This window comes from Centruroides sculpturatus, unplaced genomic scaffold (assembly GCF_000671375.1).
Source record: "Centruroides sculpturatus isolate CEXI.00-Female unplaced genomic scaffold, Cexi_2.0 scaffold1190, whole genome shotgun sequence".
NCBI lineage: Eukaryota > Metazoa > Arthropoda > Arachnida > Scorpiones > Buthidae > Centruroides > Centruroides sculpturatus.
In genome coordinates, this window is record NW_019385792.1 from 166,177 (window position 1) to 184,698 (window position 18,522).

Sequence of the window (18,522 nt, forward strand, 5' to 3'; positions counted from 1 at the left end):
CGTCTTCGAGTCACAATTATTTTTACAAAAAATATCAATCTATTCTAAACTTAGTAAAAATCATCTTTTAAAGTTTTGAAATTTATGAAATTATTTATATATTATTTAATATTAATACATTCTTGATATTTGTCATATATCACGTAATATATACAGTATAATTAGATCAATTATATATGCAATAATATTTACAACTTTTAAAATACTTTTATTTCAAAATTTAAAAAATTATTTTTATATATGCCTGTGATCTGATGGAATTTTGTATTCATATTAATATTATTTTATATTTCAGTTACAGCAGAAAAATTATTACTTTCGATTAATCCACAAAATCCCAAAGAAAGTCAAACAGTAAGAACGTATTTTTATGAATAAATTATTTTATTGAAATTATAAAATAAATAATATTTTAAAGTAAATCTGGTTTTATAAAATAAAATTAAGATTCTTAACGAATACTTTTTAAATATACTAAAAATAGTAACACACAAATTATAGTTTTCGTTACTTTTTGTACCTTTTATCACTCCAAAAGTAGAGAAAATTTAATGAAAAATGTTGTTATTGAAAGAAAATTGTTCAACTTTGACAAATAATTTATAATTCAATTATCTGTTTTATTTATTTAGCTTTTGTTACTGAATAGAATTTAAATTATGTTTTGAAATAGTGTAAAATCAATTTTGATATTATTTCTAAAATTTAAAAAATAAGAAAACTTAGATATTGAAAAATAATAAAATTATTGATATTCAATAGAATTGCTTTATTATTATTATTATTATTACTAAGATTATTGAATATTATAAATGAATAGCAAAATGAAGAAAATAGTGAAAGTATTTTTTTCGGTTTACTTGAAATAAGTTCCTATAATCTAATGATTTTAATCAAGAAATGACTTATAATTTAAAACAATGGTTAAGTTTAAGTTTTATTTCATTAAAATTATCTTAATTCTTTCTAAATAGCTAAAAATGTTGGACTTTTGTAGTTCAAGTAGGTTTACACTTAATAAAATGAAATTTATTTATAGTAATTAGTTTCATAATAACTTTCAAGATTCTCCTATATCTCGCTTTTTGTTTGCTTTTGAACGAAATTTTTTAATTTCATAATAAAATACGTTTATTTTCTTGAATAACAGTACATAACTTAAAATCAACATATATTTAAATTGACATACTTGCAATACAATTCTTTACTTAAAACTTTATTGTTTATAATCTAGGTGACGATATCGTGTCAAACTGGTAGTTGTAATCCTAAACCAGAAGTTATGTGGCTACGAAATAATAGAACTGAAGTAGAATATTACGAAGAGATATTTAATGCCAGTCATGGGGGATTATCCGTGAAAAGTATGATCGTATTTGTGGTAAAACCATCAGATGACGGAATTCGTTTCGTATGTCAAGCAAAATCTAATGTCTTTCCAAATGCAGTAGAGGCGCAATTGATTTTGAGAGTATTATGTAAGTAAATTTTATTTAATAATTCTGTGATAATTTCTATATGTCAAATTAAATTCAATAAATAAAGTAAACCACGGATATAAATCTTAGTACATAATACGTTTGTTCACTTGAAAAAAGAAATCAAAACTTAGATAAATAAAAGTGTTTAACTTTGGGTAAGAACTGAATGCAAAGACACTAGATGTCTAACCATCTAGTCTAGTGTGATCTGTCCAACTTCAACTAGGCACATTTTTTTCTGTCTGAGTCTTTATGTTTCTTGCTTTCGTTAGATAAGTATAGATTTTGTTTTGGACGTTAATTTTCAGAGATCAGTCTTCAACAATTTCGTAAACACAGAAGAAACTATAAATAATATTAGTATTAAAGTATTTTTAATTTCTGTATAATACTTCCCTCATAGAAAACGTTAATTTCTACTATTAAATAATGCTAGCTACTAATGAATGCTAAAATGAAACAATTCCAAAGAAGAAAGTTTATAAGAAGATATATATATATATATTGATTCGAATAGCATCGATAAAACGAAAAGCATTTGCTTTATATCTTTCGAAATTCTGATCGATACTTAAAACGTGATCGAAGTTCCTGCACTTAACAGCTTTAGGAAGATACCCACATTTATCAATATATTGGACTGAAAGGAAAAGGAAAAAATGTTAAATAGTCTGTTTTTATATTTCTCTAAAATATGTAATTTATTGAGAATAATGTAAAGTATATATACAGCATAATTCAACTAAACTAAATTTACTATTTTTTTTCTTTAATATATTTTTTAAATACTGAAAGAAATTGTTTATAAGTTTAAGCAGACATTATTTTAAAGTATGGAAAACAGCATATCATTAAATAAAACTATTAAGCCATATAATTATTAAAAGTAATATTTTGTTCTTATTATTTTCACAACGGAATTCTTTCCATTACTTTAATAACTACCAACTAAATCACTGCTTACTTTAGATAAACCAAAGTTTACTAACATCGTCCAGAAACGAGACTTAATAGAAGGTGAATCTACTGAAATTAACTTAACTGCTCGTGGGAATCCCGATGTAATTTCTTATATATGGTACAAAGAAGGTACACCTGTTCCTGTTAAATCCTCGGAGGACAAATCGATGAAGAGTAACAAAGAGAATCGTCTTCGAGTCACCTCATTAGGATCAGTGCTACACATTAGAAGCGCTTCCAGGCACGATTCCTCTATTTACACTTGTGAAGCCAGAAATCAGGAAGGATCGACTAATGCAACAGTCATACTCAATGTTCGTTGTGAGTAATTTGTCGATAACCTGCATTATATTTGTGTTGGTATTTTACAGTTTAATAAATTGCTTAATATTTAGTTATGTTTTCAAAAATACATATATTTCTAAAATAATATTAACTTTTTTACGTATATTCTATCATGTGAATAAGAATCAATAATCTACAGTTATTAATTTCTAAATACAGTAAATAATTTCTAAGAAATTTGTTATTTTGAAATTAATTACTAAGATATTTATTTCTATTATTTTTAATGTCTCTGCGCATTTATTATTAACTTTAAACATTAATTATTTTTTAACATTTTATTTAAAAAGCATTTATTCGATCGCTTCATAATAAGAGAAGTTTGCATTAATTAAAGATGAACTGTAGTACTTTAAAAAGTATTTCAGTTTATTAGTATAATCGTTTGTAATTAATCATATATTCCAGAAATAAATAACATGCATAATAATAATAATAATACCATAAATTTGTATATTATATATTCGAAAACTTTATAAAATATCATAACATTAATGATTAGTTATTGTAACCTTGAACGTTATAAAAATGAATATATCCTATTAAATGTAAAGAAAATAAAGAAAACAGATTTAATATTTGATAATTATCTCGTTCTAACTTTGATCTAGAATACAAACAATCCTGTTTTTCATGCGTTAAGTATCACGTGAATATGAAGGATATTTAAGTTCATTGAAAGAATTCTGAAACATTATGATAAAAAATTTAAGTATAATTCATTATCTAAAGTATTTAAGTAAACTTTTCTTCAGATTTCATTAAAATTTTAATGATGTATACTATGTTTTTGTCATTTGTTAGTCAATCTTCTGACAGAATTTGTATAATTTTCGCATGAGAACCAAAGGATAATGAATTCTTTCTCCATTAGTTGTAATGTTTGTTATAATTTAAAGGCTTCAAATTTAAATAAAAATGTTTCTTAATGTTTTTGACATCGTCGATAATTGCTTCATTAAAAGATACACGGTTTTTCCCTTAATAATAATTGATTTTCAATGTAAAAAGGTACCATAGTATTCTTTTTGAAATCTGGTTAATGATTAATTAATAGTGTGTGTACAGTACATATCGTTTCTTTCTTTTGACTATTTCTTTTCGTAATATATAAACTGTGAAAGAAGCTATTAAAAATTGATCATTCACAATTTTTCATTAAAAAGAAAATTTTGTAATTAAAATTTTTAATCATTTAGAAAGTAAATTATTGTAAAAATTTACTAAACTTTCTCATGGAAACAAAAATTTATAAGATATTTGTAACGTCAGCAGACCCTGCCGTAGTTACTAATATTTCGGCATCAACTGAAGCTAAAGAGGAAGATAGCATTAAGTTGGAATGTTCGTTTGATGGAAATCCACTACCCGAAAATGTTATCAGTTGGAGAAAAAATGGAATTCATCAAATGCAATATCTATTGGAAGGGAAGAAATCTTATTTACTTATAAACAATATCAGTAGAAATGATTCTGGTGAATATTCATGTATCGCTAACAATGGAATGGGAAAAGAATCAATAAAAACAGTCACATTATCTGTACTACGTAAGTAAGACGCATTTATAAAAATATTGATTTTCATCTTTTCATTGTTTAAACTGTTAATAAAAAATATTTTATCAAATATAAAACTTTTAAGATGTCTTTAAAGTTATATGGAATAAATATTAAAAACTTATAAATAAAACATTTAATTTTAATAGTTTGAGCTGGCAAAACTAATTTTTATATTATTTATTTAAGTTTTATATTATGTTACGTATAACTTTAAATGCTATAAATTTCTTTTTCAGTCTAAATTAATGTTAATTTATCTTAATATTACGATTTTAGTATTTATTACACTTTTTCAAACTTTTCAATTTATATTTTTTTATAACGTTCAGTAATTTCGTAGCTTATAAATAAATAACTTAATTTTAATAATTCAAACACATTAGTTGTAAAAGTTATAATGTAAAAAGATGTATAATTAAGGTATTATATAAATGTTTATTGTATACTTATTATACTATTTTAAATCTTATTCTATATATACATAAACGATTTATAATTATTAATGCTCAGATATAAATAAATGCATGCTAATTTATATCATCTACATGACCAGATAGGCCAATAATTCGACGTTTTCAAATGAAATCAAAAGTTGCAAGCGATCTGAAAGACATTGCAAAATTTCGATGCATCGCTGATGCACCTTCGTCTTCAAATACATCCATTAATTGGTCGTACAAAGAAGAGTTGATAGAGAAAAGTACCAAATACGAATTAGTAAATTCTGTAAAAAACTCATCTTGGGAAAGTACATTGTTAGTAAAAAGATTAGAAGAATCGGATTTTGATTATTACAGTTGCATTGCAATTAACTTCCTAGGAAAAGACACTTTTCAATTCTTATTAGTAAAAAGAGGTATTTTTTTTACTAATTCTGTTTCTTTCATAACACAAAATTATAGTAATAAAATATTATTTTCCTAAAATATTTCATTAGATTTATTTTCTCAGATTGTTCAGCTAATTAAATTTCGTTTTATTTAAGACAATAATTTAATTTTATATCCTAATGCAAATAATTGTAAAGTGTGTTTCTAATATAAGAATTCATATGACAGGTCCTCCAGAAACACCTGTAGATTTACAAGCATTCAACGTTAGTAACAACTACATATTTATTACCTGGAAACCAGGTTTTGATGGTGGCTACGTTCCTTCTTTTCGAATCAGGTATAAGCAACTGGGAGTTGAAAAATATTTCTTTCAAGATGCCACAACAATGAAACATCAACACAAAATTATCGATTTGAAACCAGGAACTGATTACTTTATTGCTGTTTCTGCGTGGAATGATGTAGGGCATAGTAATTTTACCTCTGAAATAAAAGTCAGCACTACAGGTATGGGTACGATTATGGTATAATATTAAATTATCGCATCTACAATACGCATTCTATTAATTAACATATAGTCTATTATATTAAATTATATATCTGTATATTAAAGTAAATTAATTCAAATTAGTATATTTGAATTCAATCCAGATTCCCATAAATTACTACGGATATGTGACATGTGTGGGCAGTGGCCAAGGAGCCCTAGCACTGTCCAAAGGAAAAAGAACATTGAAAAATTTTCCAAAAATATTTTCCTAATTAAAATTCATTTCTGTATTTATATTGTATCGTGTCTTCTATTTCTATACTACTTATCATCACATAAGTTGGGAATTTTATTGAATTCCTCATTAAAATGTTTTTATCTGTTCAACTCGGCTTCTCCCCATCCTGATTCTTCACTTAACCAACATTGTTGTATATCAGATTTGCGAAGTAATGGCTAAAATAGTTGTTAATATCTAGTATTAACAATCATCAACAAAGTTATTAAAAAATTTAAATAATATTTCAAATCAAACAAAACACCTATGTATTTTTTTTTTTTATTTTAAATCTACATGAATATATTTTTTTGATTTATATATACAGTATATTTAATGACTCAAAGAATCAATATAAAATTTTAAGTACAATTAAAATCTGTATCGGTTTAAAAATAAATTAATTTACAAACGGAAGTAATCTGAAAATCTTAATATTTATTAATTAAAGTAACATAATATAAAATAATTTGTTGTTTTCTTTTCTAGATATAGCAGTTATGGATTCTCTAGTACCTGTCACTGGGAAGAAGAGCAAAAAGTTATCAGGAACTTCAAAGTGGTGGTGGATATGTGTTACAATTGTCGGAACTCTCCTGGTGTTAGTTAATGTGATAGTTGTGATCTGTCTGATTCACAAGGGTAAATGCTGTCTCAGATCGATCGAAGGTAAGTGAGAAAAACAATATTGTTTCAACATCTGACCTGGACTGATCCAATTGCTATGGATTACTTCAGCATATTTTCTAAGATTTCATTTAATTTAATGCCACTTTTAACCTTGATTAAAAGTTGTTTCTATTATTACAGTTAGAATTACATAAATAAATAGTTATTTAACCGCAATGAGGAGAGAAATAAAATTATAAATATATAAATTAACTTATAGTGTAGTTTTTACATAACGGCTCAACACATATTTTTAAAAGCTATTTATTAAACTTCATCCTGTAAATGAATTTACATATTTAGTTAGGTAATTGAATTAATTTAATTTGATAATTGAAATAATAAGAAGTAAAGTTAATTATAATGAGCTATTATAATTAACTTCATAATAATGTAATTCTAACATATGCTTTTAATTATTCGTTATTACTTAATAAAAATATTTTAAAATATTTTATTTATTATTTTATTAGATTTTAAAACAAGAATAATAAGTAAGTTTGAAAAAATAAGTCACTTTTCCTTCAGTTAAAACGAGTTAAAGAATAAATCAACTGTAAAAGTTTAAGGATACAACAATATTTAAAGCAGATTTATTTTAAATAATGTTTCAGAAAATATAACAATACTTTGTTACTCTTAAGAATGCTTACAAATATTAAAAACCATTCTAACGAAACATTCAAGATTTTTTCGGCTGAAGGATATTGAGAACTATGAAAGTTAGATTTTGATGAAAAATATAATCAAAATGTAACTTTCTTATTAATTGAATATATTATTTCTAAATTAATAATTTAAATTTCACAATATGCACGTATTTTAACAAAAATTTACAGATTGTAAAATCTCAAGAAAGAAAAGTTTAAAAGCGTTTAATATCGAAATTTAATATTTTGAAATGGCAAAGAAAAAATATCGCCAGATTACATCCGAAAAGCTTTAATAATCAATAAAGAAAATAATTTAAAACTCTGACTGAAAATTAAGCGTCAAATAAAATTTAGAGATTTTGTAAATTGTTTTGTCTTGTTATTAGAAAAATAAATCGATATATGATGAAGAATTTAAAATCAGAGAAAATTATAGCATAAAATTTTCGTTTATCATCACATTTTTAATCACTTCTTTTAGGTTAAAGAAAAGTTAGTTTGCAAGGTTAAAGAAAGAATAAATTTCTATACTTGAGCTATAATAAAAAATATTTTAATTTCAAAGGAAAGAAAATATAAAAATAGATTATTCTTCATTGTTTACGGAAGTCTTCATTAGTCTTTATTAACTGAATTAAGTAAATCGAAACAGACTCGCTTGACATAAATAGCATAATTTTTTAAAAATATGTTCATGTTATAAATTATTCATATTTTTCAAGTCGTCAGATCACAAAATGGAATACAGTATATTTTTATTTGTTATTTATTTATTTATGTTATTTATTTTAAAACTTCAAACTTTTATTTATAATTACGTTTTCACCATTTACATTTAATAATCCAGAAAAATATTGGTTAAGCTTGTCGTGAATTGTATTAATTAATATTATATAACACAAAATATATGTTAATTAAAACAATTCCTTAATTTTCATAGATAAATTTATAGCTACTTTTTAATAATAATTATTTTTTTCCAAATTAACTTTATTCGTTATTAATTCACATATTACAATCGATTGTAAACTGCGATATAATTCGACGCATTTGCGTTCGAATAGTAGTGTTCATGACGTACACTGTGTTCCAAATTTCAACTTTCAAATCCTAACCATTCGGGCTCTGCGCTTATTATTATCATTATTATCATCATCAACTCATCCCGATTATATTATAAGATTATTTTGTTGGGTTTAATGGTTATACTTGGTTAACACTGGTGACTGTTTACTATGCCAGACCAGAGTCAAGGCATGGCAACAAAACAAAACAAAAGTTAAATAAGTATGTCAGTGTGTGTCTTTCTTCAGGAATTTCCTAACATGATATGTATTCAATATAGTGGCCTTCTGTAGTGTGATGTATGTGTTTCTATTCAATTGTAATGTTCCCAGGCTTTTATGTAGTGTGTGTGATATGACACCTGTACAGGAGAGAACTGCAGGTACAATAAGTACTCTATCTATCCTCCACAGATGCCTTATTTCCTGTGAGAGTTCTGTGTACTTTTTGATTTTTTTAGAGTTTTGTACAGTACATTGTGAGTGTTTGGAATGAATATGTCTATAATGTATGTGATTTTATTATGTTTGTCAATGAGTGTGATGTCTGATCTGTTGTGGTAAATTGTTTTATCTGTGATTATGGCTCTGTCATAGTACATTCTGTATGTGTTGTTTTCCAATATTGTATGTGGAATGTATTTGTAGTATGATTCTTGGATGTCTAATAATTTGTGTTTGTTTGCAAGCTCTTGGTGTATTTATTTATTACTTGATTATGTCTACGTAAATAATTTGTCTGTGCCAAGAGCTTAAAACTAGAAGTGATGTGTAGGGTTGCAGATTGGTCTACAAGTAGCGGATTGGGCTACTTTTTAAGTGCCCTTTCTACAAAAATTTCAAATTGGGCGACACGCTACTTTTTGGGCTAGTGATAATTATCTTCAGGCTACAAATCTTAAAAATACGCTACTTTTTTATTTTCATATATAAAATCGCAACACATTTCTTGTATTATACAAAACTAATAAAGTTTTATTTAATTATTTATACAATTAAGTGTAATGAAAAGTTGCAACGTTTAACAAAGATAAAGATACTTTGCTTCCGTTNATATAAAATCGCAACACATTTCTTGTATTATACAAAACTAATAAAGTTTTATTTAATTATTTATACAATTAAGTGTAATGAAATTAAATGTATTACCGTCGGCCTGTTTTTATATTTTTTATTTTACTTAATGTTTTGTTTGTTCAATATTTCTATTTGCAATGAACGATAGTTTTACTAAAACGTAACATGTTCGATACTCGTTTAATTCTTTAGTACTTTTAAGTACTAAAACAAGTATTAAACGAGTATCGAACTTGTTACGTTTTAGTAACTTTAGATCTGGCAACATTAGATATTTGTTGAGTTCGCACCGTTACTATCAATTTTCAATTGACTTTGATGCATGAATGGCAGCAATCCTGTTGGAATTGCCAATTTTCTCTCCCAACAAGTGATCCAAAAGTTATTAAGTTTTGATACAACAGTTCTTGATACAATGGAAACAGGGGGCTTAAAACTAGTGATGTGCCGGATATCCGTATCCGTATCCGCGGATATCCGAGGGAAAAAAGATCCGTATCCGTTACTTTTTAGCGGATCTTTAACGGATCTTTTATCTTAATGAATTTCATTACTTATATGAAATTTTAAAAATAGGTAGCAGTAAAATACTAATAACTTCAATTCAAATCACTTTTTATTTCTTAAAATCACATATTTGGCACATTCATATTGCAAAAATTTTATCATGCAAATTCATTTACTATCGTAAAATATTTCCATATTACATTACTAAACTTTTTTGTCAACATTGTTTTTATTTTAATTTAACTCAACACTCTCCAAAAATAATACAAACCTAATCTACTCTATCCCGTGTCACACTAAACCAGGCATGGCCAACATACGGCCCGCGGGCCAGATCCGGTCCGTCTAATGAATTTATATGGCCCACGATCAATCTTTCAATATTAGCTACTGAAGTCCGAATAGCTCGATGAAAAATTCTGACGCCTAAAAAAGAAAATCACTGTGCGTTTAGAGTTAACCCTCCATTACAAATCTCTAAAGTACAGCGTAGATAATGTTGATAAAGCATGATAATGTGAAAAATGTATCTGTAATCTCTGTGTACAATTTAGTCTCTACGGGGTGACACCACAATGAGATCTCGCACCGCCTCAAAATCTTCCTAGGGCAGCCTCTGGTTCGGCGCGTGGAAAAAGTTTTCTTTCCAATTCGGCCCGGGGCAAAAACTATTGGCCACTGCTGCACTAAACTATAAACAAAAACACGCGCAATACAAGTCAAAACACGTCGCGCTACTAACGCAAAGCGTCAACTATCGGTCCAAGGTTACACGCACCGGCGCCGACTGAGATCCGTATCAGTATCCGTATCCGCGGATATACATTTTTAACGATCCGGCACATAACTACTTAAAACTGAAAACAAAAACCGTAGTCGCTAAGTCTCTAAGTTTAAAAAATGAATCGCTTCGCCTGCGAATGACTAGCTTTGATTTAGAGAAAATTGATGCAGATACACCGAATATATATATATATATTACAAACTTATTTCATTAGTAAAAATGCATAGTTGCAAAATAATTCATTTTTATTGTTTGGACTACAAACAGTTCAAATCCGCTACTTTTGGAGCACAACCACGCTACTTTTTAACCTTCAGATCTGGCAACGCTGATGATGTGTTATATAGTCTCTGGCATGATGTGACATTTTCTGCATGTGTCATTTGTGAGCATGTGTCATTTGTGAGTATATCTTTGAGTATGTGTTTTCTGCAGTTTTTGGTATTTATGACTTGATCCTGTATGGCAATCATGAATCCATTATTATTATTAATATATTTGATTTGAAGAACCCTTTAAAAAAGTTAAATATTTGAATAGCTTATTTTATATATTTGAAATAGGTTTTCAACTATTTTAATTCAATAATAGATTGTTTTTTATGTGTTCATAATCGTAAAACAGCACATTCAATGCCTGTAGACTACGAGCAAATAAATTTATTTAAAACTCTTCTTAACCCGAAATATTCGCAACAATTCTTACCTTCTACCATTTTTAATATAAAATGATGTTTTCGAACAGATAATATAATAGAATTTTTTACATACTAAGTTAATTGTTCACATATTAAAATATTTACGGAAAAATTGATGTTATCTTTTAATTAAATAAATATAAAACCAGAAATAAATCAGAAAATCAAATAAATTTTATATTTTAAATAAATTCGAAGATTCAAAACAATAAAACTTTTTAAGTTAGAGGATTTTAACAAATATCAAATGCTTGACGTATTCAATTTAATGCACGAAAAGCATGTCAATCTTATCACGTTGAATGACATTTAAAGCTTGGATACAATTTGATTCTTGTTCCTTGTGCTAGAGGAACAAATAAAAAACATTTAACTTTATTATATAATTTAAAAGAACTGTATATATAGAAAATATCTAAGAAATACATGAAATCCAATTTATGAAGTTTATTTTTAGATTTTGTATGAAATGTTCTCATTTACAATTGATATGTTTAAAATGTATATATGTATATTATTTTTTGCAGTTAATCAGTGTATTCATGATAACGATAAACAAATAAATTATTCAATCAGAGAAAAATCTTTCAATGCCTTAGAAGATGAGTGCTCAACTCATGAACATCTGACAATGGAACGAGTGAAAGTAAATAAAAGAATTTAATACTTAAAGTATATTTTCAATTATTTTGTCAGTTTTCTATTATTTTTAAAAATATAATTCTTACTCGTTACTTTCATATTTTAATAATTTTTAATATTATTAATTATTATTATATAAAGAATGAAGACAGAAGGATTTACGTAAAGCTTGATTTAACGAAAGAAAAATCAAATGTGGAATCCTGCCATTGGAGTAAGATTACTCTTTTTATGTATACTATTTAAATTAATTTTAATTGATATAAAAAATATACATACAGTGTCCTACAATAATGGACCGGACACCTTTCAATTTCGGTGATGATGGTGTTCTTGTTTGGGGGTGTTTTTCGTGGTATGGCCTGGGACCTTTGCATGTTGTTCCTAATAAATTGAACGCCTATGCCTACATGAACATTTTGGACAATCAGGTTCTTCCTACGCTCTGGCAATTTTATGGAATGGACGAATGTTACTTCCGGGACGACAATGCTCGTTCCATGTCATGTTGCAGCCTCAGCCAAGCCACTGCTTGACAGAGGCTGCAACATGATACGGATGTCAACCGTCGTCCTTAGCCTGCTCAGAGTCCCGACCTAAACCCAATAAAACATTTGTGGGACGAGTTAGAGCAGTGTTTCTCAACGGGGGCGATATCGCCCCCATGTGGGCGTTTTTCCATGTTGAGGGGGGCGATTAGTAACAATTTATATTTTGGGGGCCAAAAAACAATTTTCTGGTCGATATAGTAAAACTTTATATTAAGAATAATTAGATATTTTATTCGTTATATCGTACTATAATTAAACAAATAACATTATACTAGTCACTAGTCTATTGAATGCAGTACGAATTTGGCGTTAGTCTTGACCCTCGGCATCGGTATTTTGTAGTGGAGGGGGCGATACTACGTAACGGTTTTACTGAAGGGGACGATACTATGTTGAAGGGGGCGACGATTCGTTAGAGGTTGAGAAACACTGAGTTAGAGCGACGCTTACGGACCAGCAAACCACGTCCAAAACCTGCAGCTGAGCTGGCAACATTCTTGAAGCAGGAATGGACACAAATGCCCATAGTTGTGTATCAAAACCGTATTGAAAGTATGCCCAGAAGGGTTGCTAGTGTAATTGCAGCACGTGGGGACCTCCTCCTTTTAAAGCATGTATTCTTTACTTTATGCCATCACATCTTGTTGTCCGGTCCATTATTGTAGAGTAGTATAATTTACTATTTTTAAGTGAAGATTCAGACACTAAACGTTTCTTTTGATACGTTTATAAGAAAAGTAATAAAATATTTAATCGTATTTCTTTCATATTATTCAAAAGTATAAATAATAAAGGCAAATAATATGGCATATAAAATTTAATAGATATTTAAAATTGGTATAAAATTCCTATTACAGTCATTAAGAATTTAGATTAGAATCAATGAAAATTTTATTTTGATATAATTTTCTCACTGTAATTAAATATCCATTTTCTTTCGATTATAAGGCTGAATGATACTTATCATCTGTACAATAATATTCTACTTTGAATATTACTCATAAATTTATTATTGTGCTTCATATTAAAAAAAATCACAAACTATTTAACTTCACTTAAATTTAAAAATATAAATATTAAATTTTTATAAAAAATGTTCTAAAACTAACGGTGAGTTAAGAGTATAATACGCAAGATAAGATTTTTGGATTATATACAATTATCAATTAATTTCAAGTTTTCTGAATCGTTACGGATATCAATAAATATAGGCTACGTCAAAAAGTTTAATGCGATTTTAAAGAGAAAATGATTACATTCATCTAATATTATTTAAAAAAGAATTCTTACTTTTAATTTTTATTTCATGAAAGCAAATCTTAAGGTATCTACAGATATATCAAAAACTTTTATAAAAATTATATTAATGGATTATCGTATTTTACGGCATATAAGAAGCAACTTTTGTCTGAAAAAAAAACAAAAAATCGCCCTGCGTCTTACATGTGAAGATGCGATCATCCATACACTAATAAATTCGTTTTTCCTGATAAATAGCAGTGTGCACTCTAATTTTATTATTTTATTTTTAAATCAGAATACAGTAAAATCAATTTTAGAGAAGTTTGCTAAAGTGTGGGATGACTTAAATACACTAAATACTTTTCTCCTAAATATTCTGGACTGAAATGGGGTGCGTCTTATATGTCGTAAAGTACGGATATATTTGGAAGACGAAAATATTAGACAATTTTTTTTATTAGTAATGTTCAAAATTTTATTATACAGAAATATTTCTGATATTTCTTTTTAGTTGAACTTTTTAATATATCAGAACATTGTAACTACAACACAAAAATAAGGTTTGAAATCTTTGGGAGATTGTAAATTGCTTATTGTTGGCATTTCCCATTGTTATAGAATAACTTTCTTATTTCAGAAATATTGTTTTCATTATTCATAATAGTTGTTCTATTTTAGAATAATGTTTACGTTATCCCAGAACAGAAATATTATCTTGTTAAGGAACATTGTTTAATTTATTTTATTATCCAACTATATAGTAGATAGTATTTAAGAAAGCCTAAAATTGTTGGAAAAATATTATATTTCTTTAAGTAAAAAATAAGTTTACATGGCAAACGATTTTTACTTAAAATGTATCATGTGATTGTGGCAAGAGCACCAGAGGACGCTTTTATCATTTTTTACATTTTAACTACTGAGGCAGTAGCCTAAAAAGGAAGATCGTCTCCGTGAGTATTTGTGTTTTTTAATGAACTGCTGATGGTGTGAACAACGAAAAAATGACTGAAACAAAGAATTATTCTTCGTAAAAAGTTGTATTTATTTTTAGTATATTAATTATATTTCTTTGTTTAAGTTTATTACATTAGTTAACTACTCATTATTAACTAATAATTTATCGTTTAACTTTATTATTAATGATAAATTGTAATTATAATACTGTACTGTATATGTACTATACTTTTACGAAGCGTATTTGTATTCAAATAATCTAAATATATAAAATTGCTTGTCCTGACTGACTGACTGACTCACTGACTGACTGATTCATCATCGCCCAGAGCAAACCGCTTAACCTAAAGAGGTGAAATTTGGTAGACAGTTAGGGTACCTCATGGAAACGCACACTAAGAAGGGATTTTTCGAAATTCCCCCGCGGGGGGAGGAGGAAGAGGATTAAGGCTTAACACGAAAAACGGCTTCTACTGTACTATTTTAGATACGATTTTTTGTTTTCAACTACGTTTAGTCTTCATTGAGTACTTAGGTGTATTAAATTGATAACATTTCAGACATTTCGATTTTAAAAATGTTCGATCCGTTTTAAATTCGAATTTGTTATTGCATATTGGTTCGATTATAGAACGATTGTAAACGTTCCAGAAAATTGATCAAATTGAAGATAGTTCGTTTGATTCTCGGCAATTCTCTTCAGCGGTAGGTGTTGTATGACAATTACTATGGTTATTGAAATATTGAATGTAAATGGGGTTTGCTTGCAAAACCTCCGCGGACGAAGTTGCAGGTAACAGCTAGTATGATTATAAAATAGTTCAGATAAATGAAAACATTAAATAAATAATCAAATACATAATTACTTTTCTAATATATATTAGAAAAGTATTGTAATTATGTAATTATAATTAGCAATTATTTGATTATTATTATTATATGTCTTCTAAAGTAATTGATATTATATACAAAAAATATTTTAATGCTTAAATTCCAATATTATTATTAATTTTTTCTTTTTTTTAAATTAATTCTCATCTTGAAACTTGTTACTTTTTATTAGTAGTTGTATTTAAAATAGTAATATTTGAATTCAAAACTTCATTTTGTTGCATACATTTCCTATTTCACAATTCCATGCACATTACTGAGTCTGTACTAATTATAAGATATATAATTAGCATATAGATTAACTTATAATTAGCAAAATACATCTGATTAAATACATACGTTTTAATTTCCTTATAATGTTGATTATATTTATTAGATTATTAAAATTTTAACTTGAATTAGATTATTTTCTCATTACTACTGCGAACAATGTATTGCATAGAAAAAAATGGTAGTTATAACATTATTTGCTTTAGAATTTTATATTTATTGTTTCATAGCTATCAGGTTATTGACATAATTTATCATGTTTAAAATAATAGCATTTTAATAAATATATTTATTTTTTTATTATGTAATTCATACTTTTAACTTCCAAATCTTAAAAGAACAACTAAAAACTTAAAATATTTCTAATATCTGAACTGAAAAATGGATTATATTTTTTAACTTACCAACTAAAATAAAACTAAAAATGTTTGTGAAAGTTTAAAGGTTTTAATAAAAATATTTATTAAATTAACAGTTAATTTTATAAATATTATTTGCATTTATTTTTGTTTAAATTTATTTCATTTTTTATATTAATAAAAAAATAAAAACTGCTTTAACATCTTAATTTTATTAAATTCTGACTGAATTAATGGCAGTTCAGTTACTCTCAGCCTTTTAAATTAATTTTTTTTAATTTAAGTAATACTCCAAGCGATCATTATTTTTTCATGAAATTAATTATAAAAAATTAAATGTTAAATAACAAGAAAATTTACTGTTAGTTGTGTTTTACATATAAAATATAATATATTTTTGTTCTGGTTAAATTTTTCTAAAATAAATTTTGAAGAATTTAAAACTAAATTTTTTAATATTATTTAAAAATTATGCAAAAACTATTTTAAATACTGTATTTTCTTAAAGAACTTATCATATAATTTTACAAATCAGTAATAAATAATTCAGAAATAGATGAATTTATGAAAGTTATATTTATAAAAAAATCTATTTTAATAATAATTTTTATATATAAAGATGATTTTATAACAATGACAATAATAATGATAATCTAAATATATAAAATTACTTGTCCTGACTGACTGAACTGACTGGGTGATTGATTGATTCATCATCGCCCAGAGCAAACCGTTGAACCTAGAGGTGAAATTTTGTACACAGTTAGGGTATGTCATGAAAACGCACATTAAGAAGTGATTTTTGAAATTCCCCGGCGGGGGGAGAGGGAAAGGATTAAGGCTTAACCTTAAGAACGGCTTCTACTGTACTATTTTACATACGATTTTTTGTTAAGTTTAGTCTTCATTGAGTACTTAGGTGTATTAAATTGATAACATTTAAGACATTGTTATAAATATTTTTATATATTTCGATTTTTTAATGAAATGTTCTAACCGTTTTAAATTCGAATTTGTTATTGCATATTGGTTCGATTATAGAACGATTGTAAACGTTCCAGAAAATTGATCAAACTGAAAACAGTTCGTTTGATTCTCAGCAATTCTAATCATTCTCAGCGGTAGGTATTATATAACAATTACTATGGTTGTTGAAATACTGAATATAAATGGGTTTTGCAAGCAACAGCTAATAGCGGGTAACAGCTAGTAGAATAATAAAATTATAAAAATAATCGGAAATGAATGAAAACATGTCAACTCGAGAAGTTTATTTTCGGAAGCATTGTTATATTGGATAGGGGAAAGTTCAGTATATGAAATGTCAGGAAGAGCAAAGCTGGACATAATTTTGCATCTTATAACTTTAAATGAATAACATTAAATGAAAGCTGGACAAGAGCAAAACTGGACATAATTTTGCATCTTATAACTTTAAATGAATTTAAACAGAAAATAGATGCAATATAGTTAATCTATATTAAATAAGCTTTTAAGTGATGTATAAAATATAAATATATTTCATACGCAAGTATTGTACTTGAATGCATTTGAAACAGATATCTTCTTAGTGTACTCTATATATGTAATACAGTAGAGCGTAGATTTTCCGAATCAATTGGGGACTGGAGTTGTCCGTATAACTGATATTTCGGATAACTGATTTACGTACGAAAAAATACTTTAACGCAGTGTTTTCCAACCTTTTTGAATACGCGACCCCTTTACAAGTTAAAAAATTCTGGCGACCCCCCTAGGGCCATATTAAAACTATATCAGTGATTTTAAAAAATATGTATTTAATTTTCTTTCTGTTGAGGGAAATTACTGTTGATGACTAAAATGAGAATTTGAGGAGAATCGACAATAACTTAAGACACGTATAGTAAGTTACTTCCTTCTTATAATAACAATGGGTTCGGAGTGCTGTTGACCTTTTTTTTTGGGCGGGATGAGGGTTTTTCACTTCTACTTCTCTACTTATTACTTCTTTTTACAAGTCAGCTCAACACTTTTTCAGCAATCATTTTCTGGGGTGGGCCGTACCCACCCAGGCCCCTCCCAGGCGACACCCATCATTCGGACCTAAATGTCAATCAAAAAACCAACTGTACTGTATAATAAACAGGTACAGCCTTCTTGCTGAAATTGTAGTTTTTTTTAATGTAGTATAGGACCTACAAACACTTGTCTTTTTCTTTTACCCGCGACCC

At 26.9% G+C, this 18,522-nt stretch overlaps 1 protein-coding gene across 1 annotated transcript in view; it reads left to right on the forward strand.

Moving 5' to 3' along the window:
- LOC111642161 (synaptogenesis protein syg-2-like) overlaps positions 1–18,522 on the forward strand; it is an 84,119-nt gene that overhangs the window by 52,544 nt on the left and 13,053 nt on the right. Inside the window, exons 13-18 of the mRNA XM_023388448.1 lie at positions 2,451–2,762; positions 4,062–4,334; positions 5,405–5,686; positions 6,436–6,615; positions 11,925–12,043; positions 12,181–12,253. Coding sequence (XP_023244216.1) covers positions 2,451–2,762; positions 4,062–4,334; positions 5,405–5,686; positions 6,436–6,615; positions 11,925–12,043; positions 12,181–12,253 — 1,239 coding nt within the window. The remainder of the gene's footprint in view (positions 1–2,450; positions 2,763–4,061; positions 4,335–5,404; positions 5,687–6,435; positions 6,616–11,924; positions 12,044–12,180; positions 12,254–18,522) is intronic.